At 41.7% G+C, this 15,854-nt stretch overlaps 1 protein-coding gene across 1 annotated transcript in view; it reads left to right on the forward strand.

Annotated features, from left to right (window-relative positions):
• Positions 1–15,854, forward strand: part of LRMDA (leucine rich melanocyte differentiation associated) — a 1,129,276-nt gene that overhangs the window by 1,776 nt on the left and 1,111,646 nt on the right. The window contains exon 2 of the mRNA XM_090279486.1: positions 6,868–6,968. Coding sequence (XP_090135612.1) covers positions 6,868–6,968 — 101 coding nt within the window. The remainder of the gene's footprint in view (positions 1–6,867; positions 6,969–15,854) is intronic.

The following is a 15,854-nucleotide window of genomic DNA, read 5'->3' on the forward strand; positions in this document are numbered from 1 at the left end:
AGTGGCAGACCAGAGGTTAGGGTCTTTTAGCATTCTGCCCCTTGCAGTTTCTAATGACAGCCATCATAAGACATAGCACCTTGCACGTATCACATGGTACTTCTCAAACTTGGGTAGGTCATTCTTAAGGTTGGGGGGACTTCCCATGAACCCATAGTGTTAATATTGTTTTTATTACAACATTGCTTAAGTATATAAATATAAAATCAGATATAACTTTTTCTAAGCTCATAGAGTTCTAAATAAAGAGATGGTTTAAGTATGAAGAAAAAACTATTACACCAATGAAATTAAAATAATTTAATGAGACTTCTACAGGCCTCAACATCAAATGCTTGGAGATGTAGTTCTCCCTCCACTTTCTCTGTATAATCTTCCATTCAACATGGATCTGAATTCATTTGACCTTCTCTTGGTTTGAATGCAACATTTATATTCAGCACGAAGTTCTCAATCTTATTTTTCCAGTAGCTGATGACAAAGTAGTGACATCAATACAATGGTAGACACAAATGCAAACTTGGAATCTGGGCATGGAAATTTTGTGCCCAACAGACACCAGAATAACAAATCCCTTCCACAGGGATATAGGTCTAATTCACTCATTTATCTAGTGGCCACTAGGTGCTGAGGACAGTGCTGTGTTTTTCAAAGATGTTATCTCATTCCTGTGACTAATGGAGGTGTTTCTTGAGAACTGAGTAAATAACAGCCAGGTGACAGGCATTTAATAAATGTTGGAGGCAGTAAGTGTTTGACTAGTTTATAGAAGAGGAAACAGATTCCACAAGATCATGACCCATCCAGGATAATACGGCTAGTAAGCAATAGCATAGGGACTTGAACTTGTGCCCAGGGCTCTTTCTACTCTTGACAGAGCTTCCAGTAGTGCAAATTTGTTATTATTAAAAAAAAAATTTTTTTTCAATTGCAGTTGACATTCAATATTATTTTATTAGTTTCAGGTTGTATAGCACAGTGGTTAAAAATTACATAATTTACAAAGAGGTGCCCCCCCACCCAGTCCCGATAATTCAAGTACCCACCTGGCATCATACATAGTCATTACAATATTATTAACTATATTCCCTGAACTTTACATCCCTGTGACTACCAATTTGTAGTTTTTAATCCCTTCATCTTTTTTACTCATTCTCCTAACCCTCCTCCCCTCTGGCAACCATCAGTTTGTTCTCTGTATTTATCAGTCTGTTTCTGTTTTATTTGTTCATTTATTTTGTTCTTTAGATTCTATATATATGTGAAATCATATGATATTTGTCTTTCTCTGACTTTTTTCACTTAGTATAATAATACACTCTAGGTTTATTCATGTTGTTGTGAATGTTGGTGGGAATGTAGATTGGCAGCTGCTTTGGAAAAAAGTATGGAGGTTCCTCAAAAATTTAAAAATGGAACTGCCTTATGACCCAGCAATTCCATTTCTGGGTATATATCTGAAGTAACCCAAAACATTAATTTAAAAAGATACATGAATGACTATATTCATTGTAGTGTTATTTATAATAGCCAAAATAAAGAGGCAACCCAAATACCCATCAATAGGTGAATGATAAAAAAGCTGTGGTACATATGTACAATGGAATATTACTTGACCATTAAGGAAGAATGACATCTTACCATTTGTGACAACACTAATGGACCAGTACTGAAAATTTAAAATAAAGGATCCCTTATCCCTGGCTGGGGCGAGGTATCATAAAATCTTCTCTCAGTGTGACTATGGACAAACCCACCATCTCTAGAAATGTCCTGGGAATCAGAATGTCCTGATTGTAAAAAGAAATCCTTGGTGTTCTGCAATTTGGTAATTTTCTGCAACCCCTTAGCAGGGTTGGGTATGTATATGTGTAGAAACCTTCCCAATACAATTTTGTTTTCCTCTCTGATATTTCTCTATGTAGGGTTCTTAACTTGATCTGTTTTAATTTCCCTTATATCCCTTCTCTTGTTTGCTGAAGAAGCTAACAATTTTTGGTCTGGTTCTTCTGGCCTCGTGTGTGTGTGTGTGTGTGTGTGTGTGTGTGTGTATATATATATATATTTTTTAAAGTATATTTTATTGATTATGTTGTTACAGTCATCCCAATTTTTCCCCTTTTCTCCCCTCTACCCAGTACCCCCCTTCCCTCCAGCAATCCCACCCCTCCTTAGTTCATGTCCAAGGGTTGTGCATATAAGTTTTTCTGCTTCACCCTTTCTTTTATTATTCTTAGCTTCCCTCTATTTTGTACCAATGAATTATGCTTCTTAATCCCTGCACCATTTCCCCACTCCCCCCTTCCTAGCTAATAACCCTCCAAATGATGCCCATACCTATGATTCTATTCTGATTCTGGTTTGCTTAGCTGGATTTTGTTTTTATTGTTTAGATTCAGTTGTTGATAGTTGTGAATTTGTTGTCATTTTATGTTCATCATTTTGATTTTCTTTTTCATGTATAAGTCCCTTTGATATTTCATATAATAATACTTTGGTGATGATGAGATCCTTTAGCTTTACCTTGTTTGGGAAGCACTTTATCTTCCTTTCTATTCTAAATGATAGCTTTGCTGGATAGAGTAGTCTTGGTTGTAGGTCCTTACTTTTCATCACCTTGAATACTTCTTGCCAGTCCCTTCTTGCCTGCAAAGTTTCTTTGAGAAATCAGCTGACAGTCTTATAGGCACCCCTTTGTAGGTAACTCTGCTTTTCTCTTGCTGCTTTTAAGATTCTCTCTCTCTTTAACCTTCGGCATTTTAATTATGATGTGTCTTGGTGTGGTCCTTTTTAGATCTATCTTGTTTGGGACTCCCTGTGCTTCCTGGACTTGTATGTCTTTCCTTCACCAAATTCTGGAAGTTTTCCTTCATTATTTTCTCACATAAGTGTTCAATTTCTTCTCTTTCTGGCACCCCTATGGTTTGGATGTTGGCATATTTAAAGTTGTCCCAGAGGTTCCTAAGCTGCTCCTCATTTTTTTCAATTCTTATTTCCTCATTCTGTTTATTTATTCCTTATGTTCCAAATAATGGATTTGAACCCCAGTTTCCTTCCCTTCACCATTGGTTTTGTGTGGCTTTTCCTTCATCTCATTTAGCATAGCCTTCACTTCTTCCTTTATGTGTTTGCGATACATAAGCATATCTGTCAAGCATGTAAGCATCTTTATCACCAGTGTTTTGAACTCTGCACCTGTTAGATTGGCTATGTCCTCGTTTGTTAGGTTGGTTATATTGTCTTCTCCTAGTTCTCCCACTGGAACCTTGACCCATTTCTACTTTGGGGCCACACTTCTCTGTTTCCTCATCTTGATAGGTTCCTGTGTTTGTTTGCCTCTGTGTCTTAGGTAGAGCTGTTGCACCTGTTATGTTGTAAGGGGTGGAGCCTTAGATATTCATTAGTACAGGTGACCTGTTTCACCATGTTGTGGCACTGCATGTGGGGGATGGGTCTGAGAGGGAACAATGTTGTTTGCTCAGCACTTGCCCCTTTTCCAGGCACTTCTCCCACTTCGTATGGGACTGGAACCTCTCTAGCTGTTGCCCTGGCTATTGTTCCCAGAGTGGGTGGGTCTATGGACGTTTTAGGATTGTGGGGGCCCTTTAAACAAGTGGACTCTACTGAGAAACTGGCAGTTTCTTCCTCTGCCCAACCCCCACCAGTTTTCACAGTCAAAAGCAATGAGGCTTTATTTTCCCTGGTGCTTGGGCCGTGAGCTGCGTGGTCTGGTCTGGTGCTGGGAGCGATCCCCAGGTGTCCCTCTCGGCTTTTTAAAACATGTGACTGCGCTTTCCACCAGCCTGCCGCTGCTGCCACTGCTGCCACCACCACACTGCGTCCTCTTCACCCCAGTTCCTCTCCTCCTACCTGTCTGGATGAGTATTTCTTCTTTATGTCTGTTGGACTTCCATGAAGCTCAATTTTCTGGAACTTCTGGTTGTCTCTAGTTTTTTTCTTTTTTAATGATTATTTATTCTTTTATTTTATTGTTTTATAGAGGGGAAAAGAGAAAGAGAGGGAGAGAAACATCACTGTGTGGTTGCTTCTTACTCGTGTCCCCAACTGGGGACCTGACATGCAACCTAGTCATGTGCCCTGACTGGGAATTGAACCAGCAACACTTGGCTCACAGGCCGATGCTCAATCCACTGAGCAACAGCAGCCAGGGCTTTGATTGTCTCTAGTTTTGATGTTGTTGTATTCCTTCTTAGTTGTGGAGGGAGATTCAGCGTGTCTGTCTATGCCTCCATCTTGGCTGGAAGTCGCTGGCCTCGTATCTTACATTAGGTGGTCATTTGCTTCAAGAAGCTTCATGACATTCTGAGAGGTCATGTCTTGTGCTGAGGAGCACTTCTTAAACAGGTCTTTTCTTATGAGTCTTGATTGTAGTACCTGGCAATGGCTTTTGCTTTAAACCTGTTCTGGCCAATTGGAACCCTTCAAAGTGGTTGGTTGGTTTTACTTCCACTTAAGCCTCCAGTTTACCATATGGGTGGTCAAAATATGCAAATGGCTTATCGAGTTGGTTTTCCTAATAAATTTTGGTGATTTGGTCTTTGTGGAATGGAACAAATTGTGCTTTGTTCAGTTTTCTTGGGATGTTGTAGTATTTAAGACCATGTGATAAAAACAAGCTGTTAAAAGTCTTTTCAGATATGTTAATGATTGGAATACTTTGTGGTGATAGCTCTCCTTAGTGTTGCTGTTTCCTCTGAAGGAGAATCCTACTGACGAAGAAGGGGAGCAAATATTCATCTCCTTTCCTAGTGTCTGACACCTTTCTGGGACCTTCAACACAATGTCACGAGGTAGTTCTTGACCTTTCAGTTAAGAGGACTCAATTTGAAGCCAAAACATATGATAGATGTGCCATTGACATTTGTTGACCAAGAAAACCCACATGTGGATTTGTGAGAACTCCATGGCTCCCAAGTTGGAAGTCCTTTCTGGTGCAGGAAATGGTCCAGGCTCTGTCACTATGGGGCTTATTACACTGGGCAGGCCTCTGGAGCCTTAGTTTCCCTGTGTAGAATATGAGGGAGGGGTTTTGATAAACCAGGTCCCTAATACATTTAGTTTGTGGGTCTATGAAGAGAGATCTCAGTTGCTACATCTAAAGCTCTGCTTCTCTGTTATATATATCAGAGGTCTTCAATGATGATGATGATGTACAAGATGGAGGTGCATGCCAGGGTAAAAGGCATGGGTTTTGTGGTAAGCACCGTGGACTTGGGGGTCAATGTGAATTTGCCATATGGAACAGGTTGTTAATCAAGTGGACATGCCCCTAGATTGAGTTTATATCCCTAGTCTCTCCTTGGTGTATGATTTCCATCTTGGCTTGGAAGCAGAAGTTAATTTATCACAGAAGGGGTTTTGAAGAAAGATGAGTCCTATGCAGACAGGGGAAAGCTTGCCAGATTGAACTTAAGAATCCTTTATTTTTTAGCCTGTATCTTCTGGAGTCAAAATTATTTTAATGGAGTGAGCTATTTTTTGGTCCCTTCTCCCTACTTTCTCTCCTCCAGGAATGAAGTTACTGAAGCACAATGAATACAAGAGATTGTATTGTCAGAAGTTTGCCCCATTGGACAGGGGAGGATTGAGAGAGGACCTGAAAAGTTGAGGGTGCTAGGGTGAAGTGTGATTTGTATTAGGTTGAGCCATGTGAAAGTGCTGTTTTCATAGTTCTAAAATGATTAAATATTAGTAATTCATATGGTTAAACCTAATATCTGAGATGGCCACCATATTCTTCTTTCCCATTAGGAATGTTAACCCCCTGGGGAGTCTCTTATGCATTCCAAGATATCCTTGTCTTTATGCAGAGAAGAATGTGGCTTTGTGGGTGGCGGGAGTGGGAGATGATCAAGGCTCTAGCTGTGTGAGGGGCCTGAATTTCTACCTGGAAAATGCAAAGTGAAGTGCTTTAGGGAAGTATCTTGTATCATGACCCACAGGCTAACTCAGACCCACAGGCTTGTTTAATGGGTTTTGCAATAAGTTGCCAAACCTGCCCATGGGGTGCTGTCTGTAAAAAGGGGTTTCAAAAACTGGGTGGTTGGAGCAGTGAGAAAGCCCTTTGACCTTGTCACAGTCAGAAGTTTTGTGATCAGATTTGAATTCAGCCTCTTAATATTTGGGTACACACTAGATTAGTAATAATGTAAGTAAAATAAAGCCTAAGGAAACAGTTCTGCAAGTAGAGTGGTGTTGATTGCAAAAGGCTCCTTGGAGGAGGGAGACGTGGAAGCCCTGGTTATTAGTTGTTGTCCTGTTGCCTTTGAATAAGTTTTGTTTAGAGTGAGGCAGACGTTTAATACACAGTGGTAATAGGATGGGATTGGCGGTCTGGGAAGGTTTTCTTGTCCAACCCTATTTGTTCAGTATCCTGCAGGTTGAATGCTGGTAAGTGCATCTGCTGTATCTTTATGAGGCGATGTGCATAACAGGGTATTTGGAAAGTGGGGGGCGGGCAGTGGAGGAGAAGGAGAGCCAGAGGGGCAGCTGTTGGAAAGGCCCCTGAACGAGAGGCTGATTGCTGCGATTATATCACCATGCTCTGACACTGTTTTTTTTTTTTTTTTTTAAACATCTGAATCCGGCCAATTGTAGAACAATTTCCATTGTGCTAGGATTAGTCTTCATCATGCTAAGTGTACCAGGAAAGAGGGAGCTGCTGGCAGAGTCCCGGAAGCCTCCAAAGCTGATCTGATCAGAAAAACAGCCACAAATATGGCATTTTTGTGTGTGTGAGGAGCTTGCCTTTAAAGTTGCGGAAGCAATTACCGGATCAATGACTCAGGGCTGCGAGCAGCTGCGCGCTTTCCATTTGCCACATTTTCTGTTCTATTTAATTTCCAGGTGTCCTACATAGGCCAGAACTGCAGAGAAATTCCAGAGCACCTCGGCAGGGACTATGGATGTTTCACAAAGAGGCTTGATCTGAGTTTTAACCTTCTGAGGTATGTAACCTTCACAAGACACAGACCAGGCCTGGGAAACCCAGTGCCTCAGCGAACAGCTTGCAGGTAAAAGTCACCTGTTCTAGCTCTGCCTAGGGTGCTGGGATCTGAGACACATAGACTTGTATCCCATTGAATGATTTTTTTCGGCCAGCCTCATCATGCCACTGAAGAAGCAGTGAGCATGAGCATCATCCATGTCACCGAAGTTCCTAGGAGAATGTCACTCTGTCCTTTTCCTTATTCACTGATACTCATGCAGATAAGTTCCAATAGTCTTGGGGGAGCAATGAGATGGAATTGGCAAGAGAGTTTTGGGAGCATTTAGGAATGCTCTTCTTGACAACCCCATTTCCTGAAGATTTGCCAGTCACAGGTAAGGTATATGTGTGTGTGTTTTTTCTTTGCCTTTTTGTGAATTGGAACCTTAAATATTTATGATTCCTCCCAGATGGTATTTCAAAGTAATTCAAACACAATTGGCATGGAGTAGGTGGGAGGGAGAACTCTAACAACTGTTCCAATCTTGGCAAAAGGTAAGTGTGATCTTGTATATTATTCCAATGGATTATACAGATAGTTATCTAATTTCTTCCTAAAAGGTTTTGAATTGAGACTGGTTTGGGGGTAGGAAGTAGGAGATGCTTGGAAAGTGGCTATCAGTGGGATCAATGAGCAAGGGTCAGGGGGTGCTTTTTCCTAGGCAGTTGGTCCCATGCAGGGCTTTCCCCCTTGGTGTCCTTTTGTGAACTGTGCTATCCCCTGAATGGAACCAACTGTCTCGGGGTGGAAGGAGTGTCCTGGGTCAGGACACTTGGGAATTAAGAGTTTGAGAGAAGATGAACAGAACTCAGGGCATTAAGGCACAAGTAGGTAGAGGAGGATTTAAGGTTAAGCTGAACCGGCAGAGAGTCTTTGGTTGGTGCTCAGGAGCACATGGCATGCTGAGAAACCCCTTCTCCAGGCAAGGGGCATGTGGAAGGTGATGTAAAGAGTGGGTACTGTGTGTGTTCTCTCTTGGACTTGTGGGAAAATGTGGAAACTGAAAAGTTGCAAAGTAATGAATAGTGATGAGAGGATGCCAAACAAACAAATGCTGACTCTTAAGAAATTAAGGATGCCTTTTGGTCCTAATGTCCAAGGAAAGGTTGGAGTACATAACCTGGACTGGACCATGTTTAGATATGTGCGCCTTTTAAATAGCTCCCCAACATGGACTCAGGCAAGGGTTCTTTTGCAGGGTGTCGGAAGGAGCTCTTTTTGTGTGACTGGCCTCTAGGGGCTCAGGCTATGGCTGCCTTGCTGGTGAGAGACCGGATGTGGGTTTGGGGAGGCTGGGATCATGTCAGTGGGCTCAAGTCATGGGACTGGGCTGTCAAGTCTGAGGAAACAAACATCTTTGTCACACTCAGGGGCCCTTCCTTCCTTTGGCAAGAAAGGGCTGGACCCTGGGAGGAGTGGTGTGTGTGTGTGTGTGTGTGTGTGTAGTGAGTTGGTGAGAAGGGGCGCTTGGCTCTGAGGAGCTGAATCTGCAAGGTTTATCAGAGGAAATGATGGGTCCTGGAGGCAGAAAAATTTAGTGAAAGGGAGGGAAGTTATGATTTTTATTTTTATTTAGAGAACACACATTTCCATAGTGTGGTGGTTGAGGAACTATCACATCTGGTCAGGAGCTTATTCTTTTCAGTGTTGTGGTCAGTGTGGGTTTGGGTTCTGGCTGTCTCGGGACAGGGATGAGCAAAGGAGGAGCCAGGTCTAAGGTTCAGGAAAGATTTTCGTTAGGACTTGATGCTAGAGGGAGTTGGCAGACCAGAATGGAGTAAAGCAGTCGTGACTTGGTATGGCTATGATTGGGATTGGATCACCTTTGACCATCTTATTTACCTAACTGGGGGGTGAGGGGAGGAAGCACAATTTCTCTTGGGTGTCAGAGGGAGATGTGAGCATATTCAGGCACTGGTGTCTATCTGCCTTCAGCTGGATCAAAATTGAAGATGTTTAAGATGCTTAGCTAATTCTTTTAGAAAATGGAGGAGTGGTGAGAATACAGAGAAGAGAAGAGAAAGAAGATCATAAACTTACTGAGCAAGTAAGTGGGTAGGTAATGATGACCCAAGCTCACAGGCTGCAGGGATCATCATATCCAAATGAAATATATTGTGAAATCCCATCCCACATACTCCATAGTGCCCCTTACTGTTTCCATTGGACTTCAGGGAGCATATCTCGTCAGTTTGACCTGCACCCAGATTCTCCATAGCTCCCTGCTCTAACCAAGTCTCTGCTCTGCTGTCTGCTGTTCTCCCTCCTGGCAGCTTGTCTGGCCCCACTTGGGACACTCCCTTTCTTTCTCCAAAGCCCAACACAGTACTACTATGTACAGTATTCCCTCACTTATCATGGGTATTACATTCCAGAACCCCTGTGATAGGTGAAAATTTGCAAAGTAGGAACCTTACATTTATTTTAGTATCTATATATATTTTAAGGCTTCATTCATAAACCCTTCCCACACACTTATGAACTGTTCCCAGTCCCTTATTAAGCTTTCCCACTCCTTTATTAACCTTTTCCACACTTTTATAAACACTACTTATGTTCTTAAACATATTCTACACTCTTAAACCTATGTAATTTTAACAACACATGTATACAGTACCACAAAATCCCATGATATAGCAAAAAATCTGCGATAAAAAATTAAATATAATATTTAAAAAAATCCTGTGATACAGTGAGGCCATGACAAGTGAACCACAATATAGAGAGGGACTACTGTATTATAGACATCTACTCACAGTTGGAGGGGTCTACTGGGGAGGGGCGAGGTGGTAATTGTAGCACACAAAAGCAGGCAAGTTTGGGATAGCATTGTTCCTTGAAATCTTTGGGGTACTCCCTGGCCGTTCCTCTCATTAAGGTCAGGCTTCCTGCATGTGACCAGCTGCCTCTCTCTCCAGTCCCTTTCTCTCCTTTCCATGTCACTTACCCTCTTCCCAGAACTGTCCTCAGAAACACAAAATTCTTCTCACTTTGTTATATATAGAAAAATTACCCCTCCTCCCTTTAGAACATCTCTGCAGGTTTCCTTTTCAAATCTAGAGTCATGTCAGAGTATTGCCTTAAACAGAGTAATACCCCAATATAAGTTGTGCTACTCCTATGCATTGTAAAATCAGCCACAGCCCATTTGTATTTTAGGTCACAATTTGTTTTTAGGCAAGGAGTTCTATTTATTCATTTTTGGAATATTTAATATATGCACATGGCACAGCTACAAATAGTGAAGAGAATGTCTCCTTTGCATTTACGTCCTGTAGCCTCCCAGTTCTCCTCTGCACTGCTCACTTTTTTTGTAGTCTTCCAGAGATATTCTGCATATATGCTAACATGTGAATTTCTTCTTAGGTGGTCAGATTTGTATTACTTCTTGTCAAAATGTTAGTTAAAAGGCAGGTACCAGGCTTCAGTTAACCACTCACGTTAGGAGCATCCTTCTCTATTGTCTTACCATTATTCATAGCCATACACCATCATTATTATTAATCTCATTTATTAAAGTGGTGGTTTTGCTGATTCTCCCTCTGGTCACCTGTTTGTGCTGGAGGGAAGGGTGGTTATGGATTTATAAGTTCTGAACTTTTAAGTTGCTATATATTTTTCTTCCCATTACACTTCAGTCTTCTCTCTGTATTAACTATCATGAGTCCTCCTCTCCTTCTCTTGGGTTGTCCGATATTAAACTGGTTATGTTTCCATGCAGAAGGTCATAGACTTTCTCCTGGGAAATGAAGGTCCTTCGAACTAGTATGTGCCCTGCGAGGTTGTAAATTGGAAAGGGAAGCAAGACAGTAGGTCCGAATAAAATTTCTGACTCTTTTAAAAGACTTAAACATTCCTCTCTTCCACCCTTTCATCCTAGATCTCCTTCTTCCTGGACATGATTCTTGGGGGCAGGGTCCTGCCATCCACCCTGGAATGGGGACAGAGGGTACAGGAAGTCAATGAGATAACAGCTGACAGGAGTAATGTTGCCCCTGAAACGTGAATGCATTAATGATCATGAGTCCAATGTCTATATCTCCGTGAAATTTTATTTAGATTTTATTTTTTGAAAATTTTTTTCTCATAATAAGAACAATGATCAATATAGAAACTTGGAAAATTCAGAAAGGTATAAAAGAAAACCTCTTTCAAATCTGATAGTCTTAGAACCCAGAAATCCCCATTGTTAACATTTCATTGTCTTTATAAATGTCAAATATCTTAAAAAATGATGCTTACATTGTGTTGGAAGTATTTTTCTACCTCAGTAAATACTCTGTTACAGTTTTAATGTTTTTTTTATTTCTCAGTGTTGGACATTTAGATTGTTCCCAGATTTTTTATTTTTATTTTTTATTTTATTTTTTTTCAATGTTTTTTATTGATTATATTGTTACAACAGTTCCAATTTTCTCCCCCTTGTTCCCCTCCACCCAGCACCCCCCTCCCCCAGCAATCCCCCCCAAGTCCATACCCCTGGTTCGTTCCCAGATTTTTTTAACTGTTATGAATATCTCTATTATAAGTAGCTTTATAATACTGATTAATGAATTTGTCTCTGATTAGTTGTTAGGAACATTTTCCTCGAGACAGAATTGACAGAAGGCTTTGATACAGATGTCAGATTGCCCTCAAGAGAGGTTATGCCAATTTCTGCTACCAAGAATATTTAAATATTCATTGTCCCAAGTTCATCCTTGAGCTTGTTTTTGAGGTTTTCATATTTTACTTTTACTTTGCTGATCAGTAAAGAGCTCCTAAGTTTTAGCCTGTGTGGGTTCCTCGATCTGCTCAAGGCAAAGAAAGCTTGTTAGTGAGTTGTTCTAGCTTCAGTTTTCCTTCTCTCCTGACTGGGAAAGGGCAGAGTTCTCCCTGGTGGCCCTGTTCCTCTCCTTCAAGCGTCCCGAGTTGTTTGAGTGGGTTGCCTGCTCAGCTTGTTGAACACAGAGGGCAGAGCAGGGCTCCCAAGGCCAACAGTGATAAATATGCCTGTGTCAATCTGGCCATAAAATCGAGGGGGTTTAATTGATCTATGGCAACAGGAAGCTTACATTTTAAAATTTAAATGATTTGCAGTCACATCTTATTTAGCATCCTTCTGATAAATACACTCATTGGGGAAATTGCTTAGGAGGAAGAAATTTCTTAGGTGGGAGTTTATTTGTAGCTTCCTAGGCTTTGGCCAGGATGGAAGTGAAGGATTGGGCAGTCTGGGCACCTGCAGTAGAGATGGTGGCTTTGTTTTATCCCCCAGGCACTGAGGCAGACATGTGGTGCACTGTCACAGCTTCTAGGACAGACACACCAACATTTCTGTTTCTGTTATGAACTGCTGTATAAAAACTTGGCCTATTCACTTGCTCATGAGTTGGGAAAATGGACAGTGGAATGAAAAGAAACCAAGGCTTTGGGGTTAGAACAGTCTGGCTTGAAATCCTGCCTACATCACTCACCAGCGATTTAACTGGCCTTGAGGTCATTGCATAAAATGTTGAGTGTAACTGTGTATAAAGTGCCTAACATATTACCTGGCATATAATAGGTCTTCAATAAGCGTAGTTATGACTACAGCTTAAACATGGTGCTAGAGAGGCTAAAGCACAGGCTTGATCCTCCACAGGGACCATTTTTCTGGTGGTCATGTTGGAGTTCCTCAGACATTCTAAATTTTCTCCTCTTCAGCACACAGTATGTTTTCACATCTCTGCATCCTTTGGTGTGACCAATGCACAGAAACTTAAAGTGCTGGTGTAGAATTTGCAACTTTTTCTATCTGTTATGACCACCAGTCTTGGGTTCTGATATAAATAAGCAGAACTCTGTGCTGATTTATGTTGGACATAGACTGTAAAAGAGAAATCTGTGTTATAAAACTTTAGGATATTTGTTAATGCAGCATAACCTAGCCCATATAATTAATATAAATACCTTAGTTCTCCAAATGCCTCTGATGTTCCATAGGCTAAACCCATTCATATCATACATACTTTTCATCTCTGCTAGCTAAGAGCATACATTTATTTATGTTACACTGGGAATGGGTAAGAGAAAATTCCTTACACAGACTCTTAGGAGAACAGCTTAAAGGGCATGTTCTTTTGGCACTGGGTCTTCATCAGTTAGTTTCTTTGCATTCAGGGGCCTTGTCTGCAAAATCCAAATACATTGGTCTTACTTGGGAAGCATGCTGATATTGGAGTTGGGGTGATGACAGAACTCATGTGTATAAGCATTGAGAGAGGAAGAGATGATGATAGAAAATATAGGATTTAGGAAGATAAACTGTTTTGGTCAATTTTCAAAATAGGTCTAGGGCATCACGAAATTCCAAGGAGGAAAGAGTCTATATATTTTGGAAACCCTGTTCTCTATAAACTAGACAATGTTGTGAAAAGCATCTTTTTTTTTTTTTTTGTTCCAAGAATATCATTGGCAATTCTAGTGTCTCCAGCTGCTAATACAAAACATACAATAAAAAAGTGATGTGAAAAATGACTTGACAGGTAATATTTAATGTTTCATTAGCAACACTTTGATTTCCTGTACTTACAACACTTTCTGGAGTGACTTCCTTGACTGGAACTACCAAAAATGGTTTGTGGGAGGGAAGGAGAAAAGATCACTAAAGGAACAGGTTTATATAGCACCCCCTCTCCTCCCAAAGCATCCCGCTTTCCTGAATTTCCACCTTTTGGCCAGAGAAAATGGGCTATTGAGCCACTGTGGGTAAGACTGAGCAGAGGAAGTGATGGACAATGGGAGAGAGTTGTCTAAGGGGGTGTAATGAAGTTCAATTTTCTCACAGGTGATGGTTTCTATAACTTGTAGTGTGATTTAGAAAGTGCTTTCTTAAACATTGCTTCCATATTTCCTACAGTGTTTGCCACAAGGGTAAGAAATTCCTAGACTTTTTAGTAATACGTTTTATTTTCCTTTTCTCTCATTTTATTCCCCCAGAATCTCGGGCCTCACAGTTTCATCTTCTCCCTCTGCCCTGCTCTCTACCCTGAGGCCATCTTTGTGCATGTGGACAATGCTGCCCTCTGTGTTATGAGGGTGGCTGTTGGAAGCATTGGTGATTTGGGGGGAAGGCGGGGAACTGGTGAGCTTAACCCTTTCAGACTTTCTAGTCACTGGCCCTCCAGATTCTCAACCATGACGTTTACTCACAAGGATGGGAATAGGGGTCCTACTAGCATTTAGTGGGTGAGGCCAGGGATGCTAAATGTTTTGCAGGGCATAGGACAACCTTGGACAAAAATTAATTTTTCCTTCCCCATGCCAGTTGTTGAGGAAGGCCTCTGAGTTCTGCTTGATAACTTGCAGGGTGGCTCTCTATGAGCTTCACAATAAAGCAGCCTTGCAAATAAGTATAGAGGTGATTAGCTCTACTCTCCCATGGAGTCCAGGGGCCCTGGATCAGAAAAGTGCCATCAGTCATGTTTGTCTTCTTAGTGAATAACCCATATCATGGAGCACTTACTATATGCTGAGGCTGGGCAGAACACTTATCGTGTGTTATTTCATTCAGTCCTCCCAACAACAGTTTGACAATGGGACTATTATTACTCACATTTTACAGGTGAAGCAACTGAGGCCCAAACAGTTGCTTTAGAAATCTGTCCTAGACTACCCTGATGATTCAGTGGGAGAGCTGGTATTAAATGGCCCTGGTGGTCTGACTTTAGTTTTACTTCAAACTGCTTCTCAAATTAGAAATCATGGCTTTCTTCCTGTGAGAAGATGGATGGCTATTTCCAAGCCTATATTTCTTTGTTGCGGGGGGAGGGGGGGGAGAGGGGGGTGGAGGGGGAGGGGCATTGGTTTACAGTCATGAGCAGCCTGTGGAAGTCACCACAGCAGAATCACAGTGGACCCTGCAGCTCCAAGTTGGAGACTTCAGAGTTCTGTTGCATTTCCTTCTCTCTCCTATTTCTCTAAATGCTTCTTGATTAGGAAAGTTTGGGTTGGCAAGACTTTGTGAGACCTGGGCTGGCTTGGAGGTGGGTGTTCCCAGGGAACTCATCCCTTATCTGCCCTTGGGCTGTGTGGCTTGGCTCAGATGAAGGTCATGGAGAGCAATGGCTCAGCAGTGCTGTGGCACTGAGATGGGGAACCCTGAGACGGATTACTGCATGCATGAGTCTTGAGTCTGGAGGGAAAAGAAGATGTGGGGTGTGTGTGTGTTTGCACATGTACGTTTACTCAGTCGCATGCGCACACCCACCATCTGAAAAGCCTTTTTCCTCTTGTCTCCTCAGGGACTGCAGTGTGGGTGATTTCAGCTGTTCCCTGCTCCTTTATGATGAAAGGGGAGCGATTATGCTTTTTGCTGGTGTCTGTGTTTAATTGCAGGATATAATAACTACAAATTCTCCCTGGCCGAGACTTTTCTTAATAAAAGGTCTCTTCTACCCCAGCTGCTTTCTTTTCCCTTTGCACCCCCCCACCCCCATCACTGCCATAGCACAAGGTCACTTAGGGTTTTAAATGAAGGAGAGACATACACATATGTTCGTGTTTCGTTTAAAGTTTATATTAAAAAAAGACACCTCCTTCTCCAGACCCATCATTATGGAGATCAGCTACATGCCCCCCACCTTTGCACCACCTCCCCTTAGCTCCTCTCTGAGTTTATACAGAACCCAATTTTTTCAGTCTCCTGGGTGTCTGCTTTTTCTCTGGTTCTGAAGAAATAAGAGACGGGTAGAGCAGGGAAGACCAACAAAAAAGGTTTAAAAAAATCCCCAAACCTTTCTTGAGATAAAGCAAGACATTAAAAACAATTGGAGGGGGAGGGCAGGATACGGGAGTGTAACTCTCCCTCCCCCCAGGCCTGCT

This window comes from Furipterus horrens, unplaced genomic scaffold (assembly GCF_987537825.1).
Source record: "Furipterus horrens unplaced genomic scaffold, mFurHor1.1.pri manual_scaffold_5, whole genome shotgun sequence".
NCBI classification, from domain to species: Eukaryota; Metazoa; Chordata; class Mammalia; order Chiroptera; family Furipteridae; genus Furipterus; species Furipterus horrens.